This window comes from Bison bison, unplaced genomic scaffold (genome assembly GCF_000754665.1).
Source record: "Bison bison bison isolate TAMUID 2011002044 unplaced genomic scaffold, Bison_UMD1.0 scf7180017863325, whole genome shotgun sequence".
NCBI lineage: Eukaryota > Metazoa > Chordata > Mammalia > Artiodactyla > Bovidae > Bison > Bison bison.
The window spans coordinates 1182208-1206908 of NW_011493897.1; the positions used below are offsets into that span (position 1 = coordinate 1182208).

General features: G+C 39.4%; 1 protein-coding gene across 3 annotated transcripts in view; it reads right to left on the reverse strand.

Moving 5' to 3' along the window:
* Positions 1-1305: 1305 nt before the first annotated feature.
* RNF115 (ring finger protein 115) overlaps positions 1306-24701 on the reverse strand; it is a 66376-nt gene continuing 42980 nt past the window's right edge. For all 3 annotated transcript variants that reach the window (XM_010833252.1, XM_010833254.1, XM_010833255.1), the window contains 5 exons: positions 8302-8352; positions 7055-7127; positions 6038-6131; positions 3292-3407; positions 1306-2606 (listed from right to left, as the gene is read on the reverse strand). In XM_010833252.1, the coding sequence (XP_010831554.1) occupies positions 2475-2606; positions 3292-3407; positions 6038-6131; positions 7055-7127; positions 8302-8352 (466 nt within the window). In that variant the 3' untranslated portion in view covers positions 1306-2474. The remainder of the gene's footprint in view (positions 2607-3291; positions 3408-6037; positions 6132-7054; positions 7128-8301; positions 8353-24701) is intronic.

Genomic DNA, 24701 nt, shown 5'->3' on the forward strand with positions numbered 1-24701 from the left:
CTCAGGTGGTCTGGTATTCCCATCTCTTTCAGAATTTTCCACAGTTTATTGTGATCCACACAGTCAAAGGCTTTGGCATAGTCAATAAAACAGAAATAGATGTTTTTTTGGAACTTTCTTGCTTTTTCAGTGATCTAGTGGATGTTGGCAATTTGATCTCTGGTTCCTCTGCCTTTTCTAAATCCAGCTTGAACATCTGGAAGTTCACGGTTCACGTATTGCTGAAGCCTGGCTTGGAGAATTTTGAGCATTACTTTACTAGCGTGTGAGATGAATGCAATTGTGTGGTAGTTTGAGCATTCTTTGCCATTACCTTTCTTTGGGATTGGAATGAAAACCGACCTTTTCCAGTCCTGTGGCCACTGCTGAGTTTTCCAAATTTGCTGGCATATTGAGTGCAGCACTTTCACAGCATCATCTTTTAGGGTTTGAAATAGCTCAACTGGAATTCCATCACCTCCACTAGCTTTTTTCGTAGTGATGCTTCCTAAGGCCCACCTGACTTCACATTCCAGGATGTCCAGCTCTAGGTGAATGTGAGTAATCACACCTTTGTGATTATCTGGGTCGTGAACATCTTTTTTGTACAGTTCTGTGTATTCTTGCCACCTCTTCTTAATGTCTTCTGCTTCTGTTAGGTCCCTACCATTTCTGTCCTGGCATATCCAGATAATAACAAAACTTCCAGGCTAACATCATTTTTTGAGATAGCTGATACTGTCAATATTGTTTTACTTGAAAACCACAACATATTCCAACTTCAGTTGAGCCCATCTCAATGGCCATTCACAATATACCTCTTACGTCCCCTCAGACTCATCATCTCTCCCCATTCAAAGCCAATGTATATCTCTGGGTTACATTTCAATAACCATAGTAAACAGTTCACATTCTCCAAAAACACTCTCTCTACAGAGGTATAACATAAGAAGCTTATGAGAAAACATCTCATTCTCTCTGGGGCAAACCTGAATCATACCTTATGGTCACAACTTTTAGAGGCAAGCTATTAATTCAGCATTAAATTCTCCCACTTTCTCTCTTCCCTCCCCTATTCCTCTATCCTCTACTAAATTACAAAGATATCTCTAACCCCACCCCTCATGCCCAAAACCAGTGTGTGACAGACTCCTAGCCAAGAAAGAGACTCACCAAAGACTCATCTTCTTGTTTTGATCATTCCAACCATGAAGGGCTGATTAGACCACACCAATGGTGCCCCTCTTGTCACCATTTTTGGTGCACCAACTGTGGTTACATGTTCCCATCATTTATTTTTAAGACTTTGAAGTTCCAACAACATTCTTAAGCTTCTCCGTTTATTCAAACACTTAAATGCACCAAAGAGCATCTGCATGTACATGGGACACAGGCTGAAAAAAGAAGGCCTATATCTCCTAGGCCAAGCTGTTTCAGCATCATCACAAAAATCAATATGACTCCAAGTATAGCCAGAACGAAGCAAACAAAAAGGTTTCAGAGATGATAAATGAACTTTAAAAATTAAAATGAAACAACATAAAGTCTCAATTTCTGAAGACCAATGAATTATAAAAAAAAAACATGAATCAGCTGTAAAAGCAGTAATAAAATAATCCTATTTCTGTGAAGGAAATTACTTTAAGGTCCCCAGCATAAACAATGAGCTGAGACTCACTAAAAAACCTTAGAACCAGAGATTTCAAACATCTCTCTTTTGTGCCTTTATCCTGCCCAACTTATTCCCAAAAAGGAACCAGAATCAGATTCCTACCAACATAAGACTCTTAAGATATGTCATTTGTCATGTTGGTTTCTGCAGAAGCTGCATCTTACGAAGTAGTCTTTAAAAATAAAAATGAGAAAACCAAAGAGTACAATTAGAGGCCTTCCCACTGTAACTTTGTTTTGATTTGCTCTCTAAAGATTTAAGAAAAAAAAATCATTAGTCTCAGATTCCTGATTTAATATGACCTCACTCCATGGCTAACGTGGCCAAGAGTAGATGTTTCTGTACAATTAAAACAGAAGCACTTTATCAGCAGGACTTTACGGCTCTGGTTCCACTGTATTTACTATAAAGAACACTAACGATGGTGGAGGTTGAAGAAAGAGGTGAAAACAACTGTCACAAGGTAACATAACAGACAGCATGACCCTAGGTAGACTTTAAGGAACCAATTCTATTCTGGCAGGGGAAACCCACATAATTAACCAATTCTATTCTGGCAAGGGAAACCCACATAATTAAGTTTCACACTTACAAAATTTTATCACTCTGAATTCAGGAATAAGAGGCATTTGGTTCTAGATATAATTCCATCTGTAGACACTAACTTTAAATTTAGAGAAGAAAAACACTCAGTGAATTAATATTATAAGTTGGGGTTTCTTAAGTGATTCCTAAATCCACCTACTATTTTTTTTGCATTGATACAATTAATAGCTGTGATAGGAGGTCTACCATAGCCCTGGCTCAGACGTGGTCTTTAGTTTCAGAAAGTCCATCGGTCATGTAGCTGGCTGTCACTGCTAAATCTGTTGCTTGCAGAAGCCCCGGATCTCTGTGTTTGCTGAGTAGAGTCCTCACCATTTAAGCTCTTCCTACATACAGGACATGCGTCATGCTGAAACAGAAAGATATAAGTCCACGTGAACATGCCTGACCTGAGAAGCTGGAAGAACTAACTAAACACTTAAGAAACCCTGACAGTTAGCAGGTAGATAAACAAAAAGGGCATGCATTCTCACAGAGTACCCGCTGGGCTTCAAGTGTAACCCCAGGACATCTCCCAAATAGAACTTTTAACAGAACTGACAAAGAATTCAAAGCGGCAACTTAACAATAGCTAACACATACTATCAAACAGAACTAACTAGAAACAATGACCTGAGATGGTCTAGAGCAGGGGTCAGCAAACTTGCTCTGTTAAAGAAAAAATAGTAAATATTTCAGACTCTGCAGGCCATACCGCCAATGTTTCAACTACTTAACTCTGCTAAGGGAGCACAAAAGTAGCCATAGACCATCTGTAAACAAATGAGCATAGCTGTGTTCCAATGGAACTTCATTTACAAAAATAGGTGCCAGTCCACAGAGACCTATAGGCTGTAGTTTGCTAACCCCTGGTCAGAGAAGTTCTGAACAGATTAATAATCTAAAACACAGTAATGTTGCTACTAGGAGTTAGCCAGAAACTAAAATCTGATTTGCTTGGCTCTCCACTAACTGTTAATTATGCCCTTACTGATCCCCCCCAAGACATGACTGCCACAGGGGCCCCATCACAGATGAGAGCTGTCTGTACTTACGAGTTCTAACCACGGCACAATACAACTGCTGTGAAAGTAGTGGTTGCAGGGTAACTGCCGGACTTCCTCCTCAACTGTGTAATCCTCTTTGCATACTGGACACTCTAAGCCCTTATCTGTTAGAGGAGGAAATGCCTTTTAAAATAAGCAAAAAGAAGGAAAAAAAACCTAGCCTAATGTCTTTACCAACCAAAAGGATACAAAGAAAAAACAAAGTGCATCTAGGGTGGAGGCAGAGAAGCAGCAGAATTTTACTTCAAAAGGGGGACAGAGGTGGTAACAGCCAAGGATATGAAAAGGACTGATGAATGGGCCCATTCCAATAAGGTCCAGACAGCAACTCTACGAGGTCTATTTTTCAACATAAAGAGTTGGAAGAACTGGGGCTTAGATTATCTGTTAAGTAAAACAGGAAAAACATCTTCTCAAATGTGTGAAAGCCTCCTGGCAGTTTCTACTTAGGAAACACTGACAATCTGTCCACCACGACCAAAGAACTCATCTTGACAATCTCAGCAGTTCTCATTCAGTGCGTCAAGCCACTTTCACTCTACTACTTTCGACATTACACATCCTATTTCATCATGGTTACCCTAAAGCCTTTTTAACAAGTTGTTTATTAAAAGTTGTACCAAGAGGTGCTGCTACAGAACTGCAAGGCCCAAGGGTAAATCAGGCTCCAAGTCCAGAGACCGGAAACCTTCTTCTGAGAGATAATGGCTACAAACTGAACTAGGATTACCAAGCTGCAAATTCCAAGTTTCCCAAGTTTGGCTAATAACACCAGCTAGTCTATCTCTCCGGAGAAGGCAATGGCATCCCACTCCAGTACTCTTGTCTGGAAAATCCCATGGACGGAGGAGCCTGGTAGGCTGCAGTCCATGGGGTCGCGAAGAGTCGGACACGACCGAGCAACTTCACTTTCACTTTTCACTTTCATGCATTGGAGAAAGAAATGGCAACCCACTCCAGTGTTCTTGCCTGGAGAGTCCCAGGGACGGGGGAGCCTGGTGGGCTGCCGTCTATGGGGTCACACAGGGTCGGACACGACTGCCGCGACTTCGACTTAGCAGCAGCAGCAGCAGCAGTCTCTCTCTCCAGCAGCCGGGGTATGTATGCTACATGCTCCACAGTATTCACAGCATTTGGAGTAAAATATCACTTAAAAGATTCACTCCCTCCTCTCTACTCCCACAATGTTTGCCCTAATTTCAGCGTTTACTTCTCATGCCTGCTGCTGCTGCTGCTAAGACGTTCCAGTCGTGTCTGACTCTGTGCAATCCCATAAGACGGCAGCCCACCAGGCTCCCCCGTCCATGGAATTCTCCAGGCAAGAACACTAGAGTGGATCGACCCCATGGACTGCAGCCCACCAGGCTCCCCCAGCCATGGAATTCTCTAGGCAAGAACACTAGAGTGGGTTGCCATTTCCTTCTCATGCCTAGTTTACTGCAATAGCCTCTTAGGTAACAACCCTGACTCCAGGCCTGCCAAATATATCCTATACTTTGCTACCAGTTGGTTTTCCCTAATACCAGCTCCACAGCAATCCCCAGCTCATCTTTTCTTGGATTCTCATTTGGGATCCCCAAAAGCAACAGATTCAAAATTAAAAACATCACATCACCTCCTTATCCAAACCAGGGCCTGCTCATAATTCTTCCATTCCCTGATGATGTCAGCACCACCTCTGTAGTTACAGAGTTGCAAAACTTTAGAATCATCTTTCCCCCTTTCCCCTCCTTATCTTATGCAATGATGAAAGCCTTTCTTCAAAAATTATCTGAGTCTACCCTTTCCTTTGTAGCACTGCCATCACCTGAACCCCATCAGAATGCTGCAATAGCCCATTAAGAATATTTCTGCTCCTTCCCTCTTCCAATCTATTTTAGATACTATCCTCCAAACTAATCTTCCCTAAAGATCACTCAGCTTCCCTCATTCCTCCAGTTAGGGACCTACAGAATTTACCTACTACCTAAAACATCCAGCCCTAACTCCTCTGCCAGTTTCAGGGTCCTCTGCAATAAGGACCTATCCAGTCATACCTATCCAATTATACCTCCGATTCAAACATACCTCCCATCACTCCACAAATTAGATTCTATTTCAGATCTAATGAGGTTACACTCCTTATACCTAATGCAGACTCCACGTTCATACTGACATTCTTCATTGGTTCATACTTTGCCATAAACAGAATAATGTCTCTAAGATGGCCCATCCTGTCTTTTAAAATCTTCTGACTCTCTAAAGTAGAATTCATGGGGAAAGAAACTCCAAGTCCAAACTAATGTCCCTCAATACTAATTTTTTTTCATGCTTATAAATAAAATAATATCTATGTCTAATGTACCTAAATATAGGGTAGGTGTGAAACAAATTCCTAGCCTCCTATTTTTTCTCTTCCTTTTCCCCTAGAGGATCATTTGCTCAAGTACTTTTTATAATAATGTCTAATCATTTGGTGAGTTTTGCTTCCTCTAGTAAGTTCTTCAAGAAATCAAGTTTTATATACCTTTGCATTTCTTTATTTCCTGCATAGCAGCTAGAGAAATAGCATGGTAATTGCTCAGGAATTACCTGGTGACTAACCCTAATGAAGGGATAGGTACCTTTTATATCTGGCACACAGGTAGGAACTTTAGGAGTCCTACAGTTTCATGGAAGATTTTTAATATAGTACATGGCTCAGATTCTGAACAGAGATAATAAAACGACAACACACATATGAAAATGAACCTACCAACTTGTTCCTGAGTTACTGTCACTGTTGGAAGAGATGTGATCTTTTCCTTGTCAGCTGGGGGAGGCCCTGTATTTTCCAGTTGTCCTAAAAGCTACAAAAAAAAAAAAAGGCAAAGAAGAAGTGGCAGACATCGAACTATCCCTAGGAGGGTGCTGCTCCATCTGAGAACAGTGCAGACATGAGAAATGTTAGTTGCTTTTGCTTCCACAAGGCTCTGAGAGGCTTGGGTTTGCCCTTTCCTGCTGCCAGAATAATTGCTTTACAATTTCAGAGTGACATTAGTATAAGCCTACAGACAGATCCATCATTGCAAGGCTCACCTCTGGGCATAAAGCAACTTTGGAGGCAGCAAAAGGGTTGTGATGTCACAAATAAAACTACACCTTAACAGAAAGTGATACTTAACCAGTTCAAAAACTTGATTTTGCTGAAAGAAAGAAAAAGATGAGAGTATGGAAAGTAGCATAAGGTAAGCCAAGAAATAGGTAAATTACTGCCTACAAGAAGACCTGGATATAAATGACATGCCTTCTAGTCTCAGCAATCCACAAGGGAAATGAAAAACCAATTAAATTAAAATAAACATAAACAAGTGGAAGCAATTATACATGGCATGGGAATACCTTTTTCTCTGCTTCCTTCCCCTACTTTGCTCCATCTAGCAGAAATCCCTGCTTCAACCTGTGAGGAGACCTTTCTTTTTTGTGAAGTACTTGTCAATAGAATCCTCATAGGAATGAACAAGAGGCCAAAACAGAAAATACTGTTTGTTACAGAAGTTTTTTCCTTTGGAGTTGAAGCTATCTTCTAGAAAGTCCCTAGGACCAAGAAAGTACATGGATGCTGAGCTAAATCCATAAACCATTTATCTCTTTAGTAAAACAGAAACCCACAAGCTCAAAATATTAAGGAAAGCAGAGTGACTGCCATTTCAGAAAGTAGCAGAAGGAAAGCAGGAAGCCTGTGGAACCATGAGACACACTGAACAGACACCCTCAAAAGGCAGCTCCTCACCTGGGTTACAATGGCATCAAGCCCTGTCTGACCCCAGGCATAGTCCCCAGGGTTGGAGTGCAGCATCCCGCTCCTATACATGAGATGAGACAGACAGCATTAGATGGAGTGACCAGGCTCCGCCCTACACCACAGAAAAAGTTGGCAGAGGAATCCTGCTCTCTCTCAGAGCTGGCAAGTCACTAGTTCTCTAGAACTAAGTGGCAAAGAATTTCTCAGTGATTTCAAGGTCAAACAGATTATCCAGAGGCAGTCTCTCATTCTCCAGGAATTTCTGCTTAACTGTATGGAACATAAAATGTGAAGCTACCTAAAATACCACCTGACAAACCAGAGCAAAAAGAGTGACTCATTGCCTGTTGGTTATAAGTTTGTCTCCTCTGTGCCCATTTAAATTAAACATAGATGGAGCTGCTTTTTAAGGAGATTTTTCCCTTCCTGAGTGGTCAAAATTGACAGCAAAGTTCCCTCATTCTAAGGGGCAGCCTGTGGCCTTACACAATGAGCAGCTTTCAAGTAGAGAAGCAGCCATAGCAGTGTCTCTCAATCACAACTTAGAGCAGTTACAAAAGGGATTTGGCAGCACCTCTTTCTGGAGCTGTTGGTGTACCACCCTGCATGACAGATATCCAGACTCCGGCTGGAACATGCTTAAAGAAACTAGAGGCTGGAAAACAGGGTAACTGTGTGGAAGGACCAAGGTCCCTCTGAGCAAAGAAGCCTTCTGGGGTAGAGTAAGAAATGGCAAATAACTGTCCAGACAAGAAGACATTACATCTTTAACCTGTACAGTAAGTGACTGTCACTCTGTTACTGAATTTAAGCCTTTTGTTTCTTCTGAAAAAACCTTCTTACTTTGAGAAAAGGAAGTGAAGCAATGTTTTCAATTTCAGAAATTCTTAAGGAATAAAGTCTTCCCATATAATCTCCAAGAGAAGCTCACAAATCAGACACCAACCTTCGTAGGGACCACCTCACTCCCTACCTCAGCACGACCCTCAGACCTGAGTATGAATGGAATCAGACACCCTGCAGGACCAGGATGGCCCTCATCAGCCTGAATTATACAAAAATAAGTTCTGATTAAGTTTGGGCTCAGCAGACAACAGCAGTCTTTAACAGCCTGCCAATCACACCTATACACTCACCTGTGGAGCTCCTTTTGTCTCTCATTATGGCACAGATACTACAGTACTAGAAATTATGCTACTCCAGGAGAGTGAGACAGAAGGCAATTAGTTACTTACCAAGAAAATGGGGATCCAGGAATGAATCCTGCAATGATCTGTTGTAGTACTCTGTTGAAGAAAAAAAATTAGGTAAGACAACAGACTAATGAAAGTACTCCATAGATATCCATGGCTATCTCATCACCAACCCCTTCCCCGTAACGCAATGGCTTTTCACTGTATACAATAGCAAATCAGTCTGCTATCTGGTAGACTGTTACTTTGATATTATGGCTGTCTTCCTGAGCTATGCTGCCTTATATAATAATAGATTTTTATGAATTAAGCAGGAAAGGACTCTGACTGTATGGTTAGTGTTCAAACTATGATTCCTGGATCCTTGGAAGCAACATGAGAGGCTTAAAGAGATGCTAGGCCAGTGGGATTCTGGACCCACCTCCCTGCAACAAGAGTAGTTCCATTTTTATGTGTTATATACATTGTGCAAAATACTATTTAAAGGTACAGCATCCCACCCACCCCTTTATTTGGCTGTGCTGGGTTGTCTTTGCTGCTCGGGCTGTTTTCTAGTTGTGATGCTGTGTCTAGAGGTTTTTCATTCTTGTGGCTTCTCTTATTGCACAGCACAGGCTCTAGGACATGTGGGCTTCAGCAGTTGCAGCTCCAGGGCTCTAGAGCACAGGCTCAATAGTTGTGACATACGGGCTTGTTCCTCCATGGCATGAGGGATCTTCCCAAACCAGGGATTGAACCCATATCTCCTGCACTGGCAGGCAGATTCTTTACCACTGAGCCACCAGAGAAGCCCTAAAGAGCCCTTTTAAAAAAAATTCCATGATAGCTAACTAAGACACTCACAAGTTATTTTATACTCCTCTTTTGGGTATAGGTTGGACTTACGGACTTTTCTTTTTTTTGATGTACAACTGACATATAACATTGTATTTTTTTTTCAGGTACAACATGATTTGATGTTTGTATATATCGCAAATGATCATAATAAAACTAGTTCACATTCATTACCATACATAGTTATAAAATTTTACTTTCTTATGATCTACTCTCTCAGCAACTTTCAAATATACAATACAGTATTAAAATAACACTGTAATGTAATTAACAGTGATGAACTATAATCTATCTCATTGTGAGTTTCATTTACATTTCCCTGATAATACAGTCATTGTGCTATACATTATATCCCCAATATTTATTTTATAGCTGGAAATTTGTATCTTTTGACCCCCCTTCACTGATTTTACTTATCCCCCAACCCCTGCCTATGGCAACCCACCAATCTGTTCTCTTTTATCTATGAACCTGGATACTGAATTCTCTTTTTTTTAAGATTCCACATAAAAGATTATATAGAATTTGTCTTTCTCTCTCTGATTTATTTCACTAAGCATGTCCTCAGGGTCCATTCATGTTGTTGCAAATGGCAAGATGTCAGTCTATTTTAGAGCTGAATAACATTCCTTTGTGTATGTGTACCACCATTTCTTTATCCATTCGTCCATCAGTGGACCCTTAGGTTGTTTCTATGTCTTGGCTATGGTAAACAATGCTGCAACGATCATGGGATGCATGTATCTATTCAAATTTGTGCTTCTGTTTTCTTCAGATGAATATCCAGAAGAGGAATTGCTGGATCACGGGGTCGCAAAGAGTCGGACATGACTGAGTGACTGATCTGATCTGAAGGTAGTTCTATTTTTTTTTTTTTTTTTGAGGAACCTCCATATAGTTTTCCACATTGGCTATACCAATTTACATTCCCAATAATACTGTAGAAGGGGCTCATTCACTTTTCTTGACACCCTCATCAACACTTGTTATTTCTTATCTTTCTGATTATAGCCATTCTAACGGGTGTGAGGTGATAGCTCACTGTGGCTTTGATTTGTATTTCTCTGATTAGTGATGGCGGAGCATCTTTTCACATGCCTGTTGGCCACCTATATGTCTTCTTCAGAAAAATGTCTATTCAAGTCCTCTGCATGTTTTTTAATTCAATGTTTGTTTTTATTGTTGTTGAGTTGCATGAGTTCTTTGTATTATTTTGGATATTAGTCTCCTGTTGGATATATCATTTGCAAATACTTTCTCCAGTTCAGTTGGTTTCCTTTTCATTCTGTTGATTTAGCCATGCAGAAGCTTTTCATAGTCTGATGTAGTTCCACCTGTTTATTTTTGTTTTTGTTGCCTCTGCTTTTGGAGTCATCCAAAAAAATCATCACCAAGACTGATGTCAAGGAGTTTCCTGCCTGTTTTCTTATAGGCATTTTACAGTTTCAGGTCATATGTACCAGTCTTTAATTCATTTTGAGTTAATTTTTGTATGGTATAAGACACTGATCCAATTTCATTCTTTTCCTTGTGGCTATCCAGTTTTCCCAACACCACTTATTAAACAGACTGTTCTTTCTCCACTGTATATTCTTGGCTCCTCTGTCATAAACTAATAGACCATATATGCATAGATTTATTTCTGGCCCTCTGTTACCTTGATTTAGATGTCTATTTTCATGCCAATACCATACTGTGACTTACTTCTTTTTTTTATTATTAAAAATTAAATTTATTTCATTACCAAAGTTAAGGGAGTCAAGTAAGACACAAAGACTTAAACAGATTCTTGCAAAAGATTCTTGTCTTATCCAACCCCCTGTTCCTGCTCCCGGGAAGGAATCACTTTCTGTGGTTGCTTCTGGCATTCTTAAATATTCATATTCCTAAGTACTATCATGATTCATTTGTCTCTTTATCAATCAGTTGTAGTCATTCACTTATTGATTTACTGATTTCCTCTTAGAACAGATGAGCATTTAGCTCTATGAGCTGATTACTCCAATCTCATCCTGTCCTCCAGCTACTCTGCTTTCCTGTTCCAGACAGAGTCTGGTCAGTGATTCTGGCTATATCAGTAACAGCTGTGACTTACTTCTTAACAATAGAATACGGTAGGATAACTGTGACTTCCGAAAGTGGAAGTGAAGTCGCTCAGTCGTGTCCAACTCTGTGACCCCATGGACTATAGCCTACCAGGCTCCTCCATCCATGCGATTTTCCAGGCAAGAATACTGGAGTGAGGTGCCATTTCCTTTACCAAGGATAGGTCATAAAAGGCATTGTGGCTTCTTCCTCGCACCCTCTCATGGATTACTTTCTCTGGGAAAGTGCCATATCAAGCAATCCTATGGAAATGCCCACGTGATAAAGAACTAAGGCTTCCTGGCAATACTTAGAACAAACTTGCCAAAATCTGAGTAATCCCCAATTGATTCTTCAGATAACTACAGCAATGGCCAATGAACTGACTGTAAGTTCATGAGATCCTGGGCCAGAACCACCCAGCTAAGCTGCTTTCAAATTCCTGACCCACTGAACCTATGAGATAATAAATGTTTGTTGTTTAAGCCTCTAAGCTCTGGGGTAATTGTTATACAGCAATAGATACCTAATACAGATTTTGATACCCAGAAGTGAGTGCACGCATGCTAAGTTGTGTCCGACTCTTTGAAATCCCATGGACTGTAGCCTGCCAGGCTCCTCTGCTCATGGAGTTTTCCAGGCAAGAATACTGCAAGAGGATTGCCATTTCCTACTCCAGGGGATCTACCAGACCCAGGGATCAAACATGTCTCTTGTGTCTCTTGCACTGGCAGGTGGATTCCTTACCACTGGGCCACCTGGGAAGCTTGCTGTAAAAAAAAAAAAAAAAAAAAACCTAAAACGTGGGAATAGCTCTGGAATACAGCAGAGGGCAGAGCTGGAAGGATTTTGAGGAGAGTGAGTAAAAGTTTGAAAAGCCTTGAAGAAATAGTAGATGCATGATGGCTTCTGAGGAAGAGTGAGTACTTAAGGGAAAGTGAGGAAAACAGGAGGGAAAGAGATCCTTATTATGTAGTGGCAAAAGCCTGCCATCATATGGGAAGTAGAAGTTATGGCTCATGAACGGATGATAATCTAGCTAATAAGACTTCCAGACAGGAATGTTGAAGGTCCCTTTTGGTTTCATCTTGATGCATTAAAATGCAAAAGAAGAGGAATACATTAAAGGAAGAATACTTAAAAAGGAGTTAAGATTGGATCATTCTGAAAATTCCCAGACTCTCCAGATGGCAAATGATACTAAAATTAAGAAATGGCTTTTAAAAAAAAGAAAGAAAGAAATGGTTTTCAAGCAAAGATCAAATCATGGGCCTTGCCAGAAGAAAACAGTTAAAGAAGCCAAGAATACGGCTATAAAAATTCTTTGTGAAGACCTCAGAAAGATAGTGCCTAGAGAACTATTCAATTAAACAACTGTGGACGTCGTATTATTAATAGTTTTCTGGGGCTGCCATAACATATTCCCACAAACTGGGTAGCTAAAACCAACAGGAGTTTGTTCTCTCATAATTTTGGAGTCAGAAATCTGAAATCAAGATGCTGTCAGGGGCTTCCCTGGTGACTCAGTGGTAAAGAATCCACCTGTCAATGCAGGAGACATAACAGACGTGGGTTTGATCCTTGGGTTGGAAAGACTCCCCTGGAGGAGGGCATGGCAACCCAGTATTCTTGCCTAGAGAATTCCAAGGACAGAAGAGCCTGGCAGGCTACAATCCACCGAGTTGCAAAGAGTCAGACATAACTGAAGCATCTGAGCACACACACACATAAAAGACCTTATTTCCAAATAAGATCATATTCACAGCTAAGTCAGGAAGTTAGGACTTGAACATTGGTAGAGTATACAGTTCTACCCACAACAAGTATTGTCCTTCAGCAATCCCAGCAGAAGTTCATGGTAAAAAAGAGTATCTAAAAAAGACTTGTGAGTGTAGCTCTTGTTAACGGCATGAACTTTACTAATACTCACAGGAGACTCAAAGTTTTCAAAAGAAACACTACCAGCTTAAATTGAAAAGTACAGAGGCAGTACAAAACGAAAAGAGATCTTTTAGGCCCTCAAAATTCTATTGGTAAGATGCACGCTAAGAAAACTATGGAGCTGCAAATTTGGACTACTTTTCACGGAAAACAATGACTCATTGGGTGGTATCAAGAGCCAGGAAGGAGGAAACAAGAGCCACAGAGAAGCATTCCTGGGCAGAAGTAGAACGAAGTCCCAATCAAGGACCGTCCAACATTTATCCAGACAAACATCAAAATTGCTATGAATCAGTAACTTCTGTGTGCCTTACATCTTCTCCCTTTCTAAACAGAAATCTCTATACCTATTTATTATATGCTTCTCCCATCACTATATGTTGTATATGTGAGGGGTAAAAAACTTGTCTTTGTTTTCTAGATCTCCACATCAAAAGGAATTCTGTCCAAAGAGCCTCATCCATACTCAGACCTAAGTAAATGACACCTGGATTTCAAGTTAATGCTATAAAGGGACAAGGCTTCTGGTGGGTCTTGGGAGGAGGTGAGTATATTTCTCACATGGGAGAAATTTCTGGCCAAAGGTTAAATTGTGGTAGTTTTAAAAAAATATGTCCGGGGCTTCTCTGGCAGTCCAGTGGTTAAGACTCTGCTTGCACTGCAGGGAGCACAGATTCGATCCCTGGTCAGAAAACTAAGACCCCCACATGCCGTGCAGCATGGCCAAAAAATTAAGGAAAAAAAAATTTTTTTTAATTTTGTAAATAAAAACATGTACACAAATTCTTTAATATTCTTCCTCATGAATGTGGGCTAGACTTGGTGACTCACTTCTTACAGATAAAATATAGCTGAAGTGACAGTGTTTGTCTTTTAAGATCAGGATATAAAAGGCATTATGGTTTTCCCATCTTCCTTCTTCTCTCTTGAATCACTTACTCTAGGGGAAGCCAGCTGCCAAATCATGAAGACACCAAAGAGTCCTATGGAGACGTCCACACAGTGAGGAATTGAGGCCTCCTGCCAACAGTAATGTTAGTTCACCCATCTTGAAGTGGATCTTACCAATCCCAGGTAAGTATTCAGATTACTGCTGCCACTGCAGACATTTTGATTACAACATCATGAAAAACTTTACCAAAAACACCTAGCTAATTTGCTCCCAAATTCCTGTCCCTCAGAAACTGTGAGATGATAAATGTCTGTTGTTAAAAGTTCCCTGATAGCTCAGGTGGTAAAGAATTCCCCTGCAATGCAGGAGACCCTGGTTCGATTCCTGGGTCAGGAAGATCCACTGCAGAAGGGATAGGCTACCCACTCCAATATTCTTGGGCTTCCCTTGTGGCTCAGCTGATGAAGAATCCACCCACAATGCGGAAGACCTGGGTTGGATCCCTGGGTTGGGAAGATCCCCTGGAGAAGGGAGAGGCTACCCACTCTAGTATTCTGGCCTGGAGAATTCTATGGATTTTATAGTCCATGGGGTTGCAGAGTCGGACACGACTGAGCAATAACTCTATCATAAATTGCTAAATTCTGGTATAATCTGTTTACCCAGCAACAAATGACTAGTATATCCTCGCCTGCTAGTAAAGGCATATCTCAGCAATATCACAGGTGTGGTTCCAGACCACTGCAATGAAGCAAATGTTGCAATAAAATCACTCTTATGAATTTTTTGGTTTCCCAGTGCATATAAAAGTTACGTTTACACTTTACTGTTCTCTACTAACTGTGTGATAACATTATGTCTAAAACAATGTACATACCTTAATTTTAAAATATTTTATTGTTTAAAAATGCTACCCATCATCTGAACCTTCAGCAAGTTAGCAGTAACACCAAAGACCACTGATCAAAGCTCACCACAGCAAATACAATAATGAAAAAGTTTAAAATATTATGAGAATTATGAAAATGTGACACAAAGACGTGAAGTGAGCAAATGCAGTTGAAAAAAATGGCACGGACAGATTTGTTGGATACAGGGTTGCCACAAACCTTCAATTCGTAAAAAATGCACTATCTGCTAAGAGCAATAAAGCAAAGTGTAATGAAAATTGGGGAGCTATACAGTTGGCCTTCTGTACCCACAGGTTCTGCATCTGCAAACTATGAGGGGAGGGGGGAAACTCAAGAAAGCTCCAAAAAGCAAAACTTGAATTTGCAGTTCACCACCAACTATTTATATAGCATTTACATTGTTTAAAGTGTTGCTATTTACATAGCATTGTATTAAGTGTTACAGTAACCTAAAGATGACTTAAAGTATACAGAAGGATGTTTGCAAATAGTTTTATATCAGAGATGCAAATTCTCAGAGTTGGGTACTACCGGCGGGCGCAGGGTGTCCTGGAACCAATCCCTCCAACAGATACTGAGGGATGACTAACTAGAACAGTTAATCACATACTTGAACTAACCAATAAGTAAGTGGTAATAATCAAGTTTGAGAGAAAGACAGAAAGACTCTAGTTCCCTGAGGCTCTAAAGCAGACCCTATATAAATACTTGGAATTGCCAGGGACACCTCAGGGGATCAGCTGCTGATTTTGCCTTTATCGGCAGCTCACTCTCCGGAAGTGAGATGCAGGTTCCATCTCAGCAGCTCAAGGTGACCCCAGTAAGTGTATGAGCTGATGTCAGGAAATTATCTTCAATAGATACACACACAGTACTTACAGTGAACTTTTTTTAAACAAACACTTTCTTGTTAAAGTAATAGGAGCTAAAAGGAGTGGGGGAAGAGGTTTATGTATTTAATTTTAGCAACCCACAGAAGAGAGAAATAAATCCACAGGGTCTGGAAGGGAAGATGCATGCTAAAACCAAGAGTAGTCACTTAGTCTCCAGAGCTGTATTCTCTCTAGGTTTTCCTCCTAGCTCCCTTCTCAGTCTTCTCTACTTATTCTTCCTACCTTCCAAACTTCTAATCAAGGAGGGCTTTGAGCTCAATTCCCTGAGCTCTTCTATTTTCTATCTTGACTCTTTTGGCAATTTCATCCAGTTTTATATTTAAGTACCATATATAGGCAACAACTTCCAGGTTTTATCTCCAGCCAAGACCTCTCCCTACTCAACATCATCACTTGAATGTGTAGTAAGCACCTCAAACTTATTAAGTCCAAAAGTGAACTCTTAGATCTTCTCCCCCAAACCTATCCCTTCGAGCATTCCCCATTTTAGCTGATGGTGGCTCCATTTTTCTAGTTGTTCAGACAAAAATCTTTGTCATCCTTAATCGTTCTGTTACACCTCATATCCAATCTGCCAGCAAATCCTATCATGCCCAATGTCAATCTTTACCTAGAATCCAACTTTTTTTTTTTTTTTAAACTAACCCTCATCCAAGCCACTGGCATCTCTAATGCAACAGCCCCCTAACTGGTTTCTCTGCTTCTGTCTTTGCCCCCGTGCCCCTCGTACACACACATATCACTCGCCATTCTATTATCAACACAGCAGTTACAATGATCATTTAACGGTGTAAGTTAGACCATGTCATTCCTCTACCCTAAAATTCCTACTGGACCTCCACTGCACTCAGAATAAAAGCCTTTATAATAGCCTACCAGTCTCTACATGATCTCAGACTCACCTCCTGATCTCCGGCCCCAACAAGTTCTCTGTGACCTCATCTCCTACTATTTCCCTCACCCATTCTGCTCTCTTTACATTAGACTCTCCTTGTTGGCACATTCCTGGCTCATTCCCTCACTACTTTTATGTCTATTCAAATATCTTCTCAATAAGGCCTTTGCTGACTACACTTTTTGAAGCTTCACTTCTCCCACACTCCCAAACTCCCTCCTCCCTTTTTTTTTTCTATATCATTTACTGCTGTTTAACACTCTATTGATTAGGTTTATTTTGCTTGTCTGTCATCCCCCATTAGTATTTAAATTCCACAAGGGCAATCTTTTTTTTTCTTTTCTTTTTACTGTTTTGTTGACTAATGTATGCCCAACATCCTGAATAGCACTTGGCAGTAATACATAAATGCTTACTGCATGACTTAAGAGACCTCAAGATGGGGTCCAATCAGATAGTCATTGAAAGATACACTCAATCTATAAAGATTAAAAAAAAGAGATTATAAAATAGGTATAGTATGATTTCTTTTCAACTCTATAGATGTAGGTATCTCATATATATGTATGTAAAAGGTCTACATGATTACGTACCAAGAAACAACTGTGGCTAATTTCTGGGTAATGCTGTTTTTCCAATCCAAGCCAAAAACAAGACAAAGTAAACCTACTATTTTTAAATAACAAAAAAAGTCAATTCTCAAAATTTGAGTTGTGAGTAGTGGTCAGTAAACAATGGTCCCATAATCTAGGGTTAACTTCTGCTGCTGCTGCTAAGTTGCTTCAGTCATGTCTGACTCTGTGTGACCCCACAGACGGCAGCCCACCAGGATCCTCCGTCCATGGGATTTTCCAGGCAAGAGTACTGGAGTGGGGTGCCATTGCCTTCTCCGAGGGTTAACTTTAGGAGAACATATTTTAGGTTGAAAACCTGCTGCTGCTGCTGCTGCTGCTGCTGCTGCTAAGTCGCTTCAGTCGTGTCCAACTCTGTGCGACCCCATAGATGACAGCCCACCAGGCACCCCCGTCCCTGGGATTCTCAAGGCAAGAACACTGGAGTGGATTGCCATTTCCTTCTCCAATGCATGGAAGTGAAAAGTGAAAGTGAAGTCGCTTAGTCGTGTCCAACTCTTAAGTGACCCCATGGACTGCAGCCTACCAGGCTCCTCTGTCCATGGGATTTTCCAGGCAAGAGTACTGGAGTGGGTTGCCATTACCTTCTCTGGAAAACTTGATAAGCAGGATAAAAAGTTATACTACTTCTCAAATCAACAGGACAAACTGTTATCAGGAAGAAGCCAAGCCAAAATTTAATCAATAAAAAACGTATAAAATATGAAATTGTATAGTACTTTCAAAACACTGGGTAACATTGTAATGATAACTACTGTAAAGTAATAACAATCATGTGGAACAATCTGGGTTGACCTGCTAAGAAGGCAGAGCAATACGCCCCAAAGATGTGTTCCATTTACTCTTACATGAATGAAAAGAAAAAATAAATTGAACATAAAACTCCCTAAGTTTTACTTACTGATACACTGATATGTGTCCCTTAGAAGGAAAATTTTTGACAAAGTTAGGCAAATGCTTAATTCTTTTTTTTTTTTCCCCTAATTGTGAAGACTATAAAACACTATTAAAATTTCTTTAAGTATTTTGAAACATTCATAATCCCACCAACTACAAATATCATCATTTTTGCCATATCCTGGCTCCAATATTTAACTGGCTTCATATCTTCAGGCAATTTACCTAACCTCTCTGTGCCTCAATTTCTACTGTAAAATGGAATATTCATAGTAACTTATCCAGAGTTATAATGAAGATTAAACAAATAATTGTAAAGCAATTGTAAATCAAACTACTATCTGGCACAAACTCTTAGCTATTATTACTACTAATTCATATGTTCCATATACCTCTTAGAAACATAATTACAATTATTCATTCATTCAACACAAATATATAGTGTGTGTATTGTGTGTTTGTGCTCAGTGGTGTCTGACTTTGTGAATTTATAGACTGGAGTCTGCCAGGCTACTCTGTCCATGGGATTTCCCAGGAAAGAATGTTGGAGTGGGTTACCATTTCTTTCTCCAGAAGATTCATTCAACACAAATATATACAGTATTCACTATAAAACAGACACTAACTAGAAGCTGGGAATACAAAAATGAATAAAATGCCACCCTAAGCCACTGATCCCAGAAGTAACTGAAAAGGTTGTAACAGATCTGGTCTCCCAAAGATGCTAGGCTCAGATAAAAATTACAGGTAACTTTTATCAAACCTTTAAAAAATAGATAATTCCTGATTTAAACTATTCTCAACCATAAACACAAAGCAAGATTTCCCAGTTTATTTTACCAAACTAAAATAACCCTGATACCAAAGCCTGATAAAGATTATACAAGAAAATTACCAGCTTCCGTATGAATTGATGCAAAAATCCTAAAAAAGATTAGGAAGAAATCAACTCCAACAATTCACTAAAAGATCAATGCTTCTTTGTCAAAGTAGTTTTTAATTAAAATCTGATGAATTCATACTGTTCACTGAATGTTAGAAAATCTATTAGTTAATAAAATGCACTAATTGTTTAAAGGAGAAAAACTATAAGGGCAATCTTCACAGGACTGCAAAGAGCATTTGATAAAATCACTCGCCATCCTCAGTTAAAAGCCCATAAAAAATCAGGAATAAAATAAATGTGATAGTGCACATATTAGGAACCAAAAGCAAATATGCTTAATAAAGAAACACTAATTCACTCTTACTGAAGTCAGGAAGAAGACAAAAATAACTATTAGGTAACTTTGTTTTGATAATAAGTCAATGTTACAGATAAGAAAAATAATGAGGCATAAACACAGGGAAAAAATACAATCAATATTTGTAAATGATACACCTGTTAATCTAGAAAATTTAGAAAACAAAATGAATAACTATTAGAGCTAATAAGACAACTAAATTAAGGAGCAAGGTGTTGGGTAGCAATCTAACAATCAGTTTAAAAATTAAGTGAAACTATAAAAGTTTACTGAATACATCAAAAAAGAACTACACAAATTGAGACATGAGCTGCAAGTCCAGATGAGAAGTTTCAATATTATAAAAAGTACCAACTGTCCCCAAATAAATGAAATTCCAGTCAAAATTCCAACAGGATAAGAGAGGTCAGAGATTGACAAATTACATTTAAAATTCATTTGAAAGAGTAAATGTAAGAGAAGCATTCAGCAGTTTTTCAAAAGGAATAATAATGAAATAGACGTTCACTACTAGGTATCAAATCATACTACAAAATTATAGAAAGTAAATCAGGAAGACATAGGCATCGGAGCATACAAAAAAATATCAGATCATAATACAAAATCCAGAGATGAATATGAAACTGTATATATAACAAAGGTAACATTTCAAGTCAGATGGATTATTCAATAAATGATAATGAGAAATACTTATATACTCATATTTGGAGGGGACATATTAACTCAAAAAATGCACAAGAATTATACCACTCAGTTCCAGAAGTGTGTGCACAAAACACAGAAATCCTCCCTGGAAGTGGATAGAGGCACATATCCACTGGGATGAATGCTCTAATGTTCTTATAAACTTGGAACTACCATTAGCTTTCATTTTACATAGGAGAGCTATCTAATAATGATGCCAACAAAGAGAGGACAGAGACAGACAGATGATGATAACATACTGACCAACCACTTAGTTCCATCTAAGAACATCTAATTTACATCAGTGGTCAATACTGTCCCCACACAGCAACTGAGAAATCCAAAGAGATGGTTTTGCTAGATTCAATAAATGGGGTAGTACCATTCATACTCAATAGATAGGAAGGAGCAGTACTAGTCATCCTGCCAAGAAATGGGAAGACAGCCAGGACCAACACGGAACTGTCTTCCAACATGTGTAATTTGTGAACATGCTGCCTGGACATTCATTTGGGGCATGTCTGTTTAGAATTAACTGAATTTTCTAGTAACACATCTACTGTGAAAATCAAGGGAAAATTATACATTCCCGCCCCCAGCACTTTCCCAGGAAGTCTTCACCACTTTGGAAAATCTTAACACCAGCAATCACAGGTTCGATCCCTGGCTGGGGAAGATCTCCTGGCGTAGGAAATGGCAACCCACTCCAGTATTCTTGCCTGGGAAATTCCATGGACAGAAGAGTCTGGCAGGCCATAGTCCAGGAAGTCGCAAAGAGTCGAACATGACTGAGCACATACAGATGCACACAACTCTAGCAATGCTGCTTGTGGTAGACAGAGATGGTAGATATTACACTCTCATACCATCTGCCTATCATATTAATTAAAAAAAATTACAGACATTTATTCTTTAGTTAAAAAATCCATACACATAATCAGAATATACAGTTTAAGGTTTCTTTTTAGTGCAAAGGAATCCAACGTCTCAAGAGCTTTGATGAGCCTGCAACATGTTTTCTGGAAATCACTTAACTGAGCCTTTTGAGACTCTGGAACAAAACAGAAGAAAAATTGTCTCAAGAAAATCAGCACTTAGATTTTGAAATCAAACTGCTGCTGCTGCTGCTGCTGCTGCTAAGTCGCTTCAGTCGTGTCCAACTCTCTGCCACCCCACAGACGGCAGCCCACCAGGCTCCCCCATCCCTGGGATTCGCCAGGCAAGAACACTGGAGTGGGTTGCCATTTCCTTCTCCAATGCATGAAAGTGAAAAGTTAAAGTGAAATCACTCAGTCGTGTCCGACTCTTCGCGACCCCATGGACTGCAGCCTACCAGGCTCCTCTGTCCATAGGATTTTCCAGGCAAGAGTACTGGAGTTGGATGCCATTGCCTTCTCCGTGAAATCAAACTACCTATTCTTAATTCTATACATCCAGAACTGGAAAGAACTGGGACAATTCTCTTCTATATTTCCAACATGCTCAGATTTACCCTAGCAAAGAGATGCCTGCTCTACTGGAAGACATAATGCAAACAGAATAAATTCAACAGAAGATGGTGATATGCTTTTTTTTTTTTTTTGGCCACAGATGTGGCTTGTGGGATCTCAGTTCCCTGACCAAGGACTGAACCCCAGTGAAAGCCCGGAATCCTAACCATCAGACCACCATGGAACTCCTGGTGGTACGCTTTTAAGGAGGACACAATTGATGGCCTGTGGCAAGTTTATGGAATGGTAAAGATTTTCAGGGTAGGGATGAGAAAAATAGCTACAGAAAAGGTAATGTAAGATTGCAAATAAGAACTTATATTGATAACTGAACTGAGCAATGATATACTTTTAAACAAAGGTGGACCTCATTTACCTAATATTCAATTTCCAACAGTTTCAATACATACCATTGGGAATACCACTACTGACTACTTTGCATATAATTCAGGATTCCATAGACCCCATGGAGACATGGAATTCAATGAGAAGCCTTCATCTTTTATGTGAAATTCAAAGGCATTGTGAAGTCTGAGGTCAACTGAGCTAACCAGGTTAACTAGGATTTGATTCATTTGTAAGAGAACCCTCCTGCAACAGTTCTATTTAATTCTCCTAAAAATGGTGGCCTTTTAAACTTTTCTTTCAGAAGCAGCAGTTATATAAATGGGATGCTGGATTAAACCTAAAAATAGGGGTACTGGTCAACTTTCATTATTTTTCTACAAATAATCCTGGAAAAAGGTTAGGAGATCCCTCTTCCCACTCTACACATTTCTAATCAAAATATAATTTGAAAGTCTGTCCTTGCCAAACTATAAAACAGTTACTTTAGAATAAACCAGCAGAGCACTACATCACCTCAATAAAGCTGTAGGTTTCATCATATGCACCAACAAATCTACAGGGGTAGTTTCTACACCCCTCTTTTGAAGACTATCTCACACCTCTCATACCACACAGCATTTTAAACACTGACATATAACTCCCTAATAAGATAAAGCAAAGATGAAAGTGTTTATAAAGCCAGGGATGAGCAGCTTCCACATGATTTTTAATTCTTTACAGTCTCAGGATTAAGCTGTCAGTCAGGCTTTGATTCATGTTAAATAGTGTATGGATGATGTTAATGTCGCCCCCAGGCTCCATTTCCTGGCCTACTCCTTAGAACTATTTCCATGAAAATATATTTTAAAATAAATAAATAAAGGGGTGTAAAAGATAAAACTGTTTATCTTATTAAATACACTATCACTTAAGTCTTCTAACATTACTGCACTTTAATTTTCATAATTTCCCAATGCATTCATGAAGCAATCTGCAGAAAATGTTTTAACAAATTAAAGAGCTTTTAAATCTGATATTTGTATGTATTTGTGAAATGATTATCACGTAAGTCTAGTTAATATTCGTCACCATACAGTTTAAAATTTTTTTTAACATGAGAACTTTTAAGACCTACTCTCTCAGCAATTTTCAAATATGCAATAACATTATTAACTATAGCAGCCATGTTGTACATTATAATCCCATGACTTATTCATAATATAACTGGAAATCTGTCCTTTCTGATACCCTTCACCCATTTCACACACCTCCCACCCTAAAATCCCTCTGGCAACCACCAATCTGTTCTCTGTATCTATGAACCTGATTAATGAATTTTTTTTTTTTAAGATTCCAACTATAAGATCATACAGTATTTGTCTTTCTTTGTCTGATTTATTTCATGCAGCATAATGCCTTCAAGGTCCATCCATATTGTTGCAAATGGCAAAATTTCATCCTTTTTCATGGCTGAATAACATACACACACATATATATGTGTATCACAATTTTTTTTTAATCTATTCATCCATCAATGGCTCCTTAGGTTGTTTCCATGTCTTGGCTATGGAAAACAATGCTGCAACAAACATGGGATGCCATTTATCTTTTCATATTTGTGTTTTTGTTTCCTTCAGATAAATACCCAGGAATGAGTTGCTGGATCATAAGGTAGTCCTATTTTTAATTTTTTTGAGAAACCTCCATATTGTTTCCCACAGTGGCTACACCAATTTACATTCCTACCAAGTGTAAAGGGGTTTGTTCCCTTTTCTCCACAACCTCATCAACACTTATTATTTCTTGTATTTTTGATAACAGCCATTCTAACAGGTGTAAGGTGATATTTCATTGCAGTTTTGATTTTTATTCCTCTGATGATTAGTGATGCTTGGCATTCTTTCATGTCCTTTCTGGCCATTTGTATGTCTTCTTTGGAAAAATGTCTATTCAGATATTCTGCCCATTTTTTAAACAGATTGTTACGCTGTTTGCCTTTCATTTTGTTGATGATTTCCTTTGCCATGCAGAAGCTTTTTATCCTTCGATGTAGTCCCACTGTTCATTTTTGCTTTTGGAGTCAGATCCAAAATATCATCACCAAGATCAATGTCAAGGAGCTTGCTGCCTATGTTACCTCATAGGGATTTTATGGTTTCAGGTCTTATGTACAAGTCCTTACTCTATCCTGAGTTAATTTCTGTGGATGGTATAAGGCAGTTTCATTCTTTTGCATGTGGTGACTCTCAGAGCCCCAAAATGGCATCTAGCTTTCTCCTCAGCAATAAACTGAAGGCTTTCAGCAAATTTTCACTGCTTAACATCCTGATGGACAGGCCTGCCACAGGATGCATCCTTAGGAAATGTGCATTTACAGCCACTAAAATACACACAAATCTAATATACAACATAATCTCACTTGGCCTTGTATCCCAGTCTGTGCACTTTATCAAGCCAAGTGGGGCAGGCAGTCTTACAGAGCTCTGAGAGCTGGCAGTACTGTACCCTGAAAAGAAAGTGCATTAGGTCAACTGCTTCCTCCTCTATAGCTCCTGGATGTATTAATACTTGTACCGATACAAGTACCCATCTTGGCTTACCCAATGGCTGCTGCCAGACAGAAAGGCACTATCACTTTCTTAGTGATTCTCCACACAGAAGCAAGCATCTGGTATTTCACAGTCTCCCAAATTAGTCATAGCCAAGTATTTATAAAT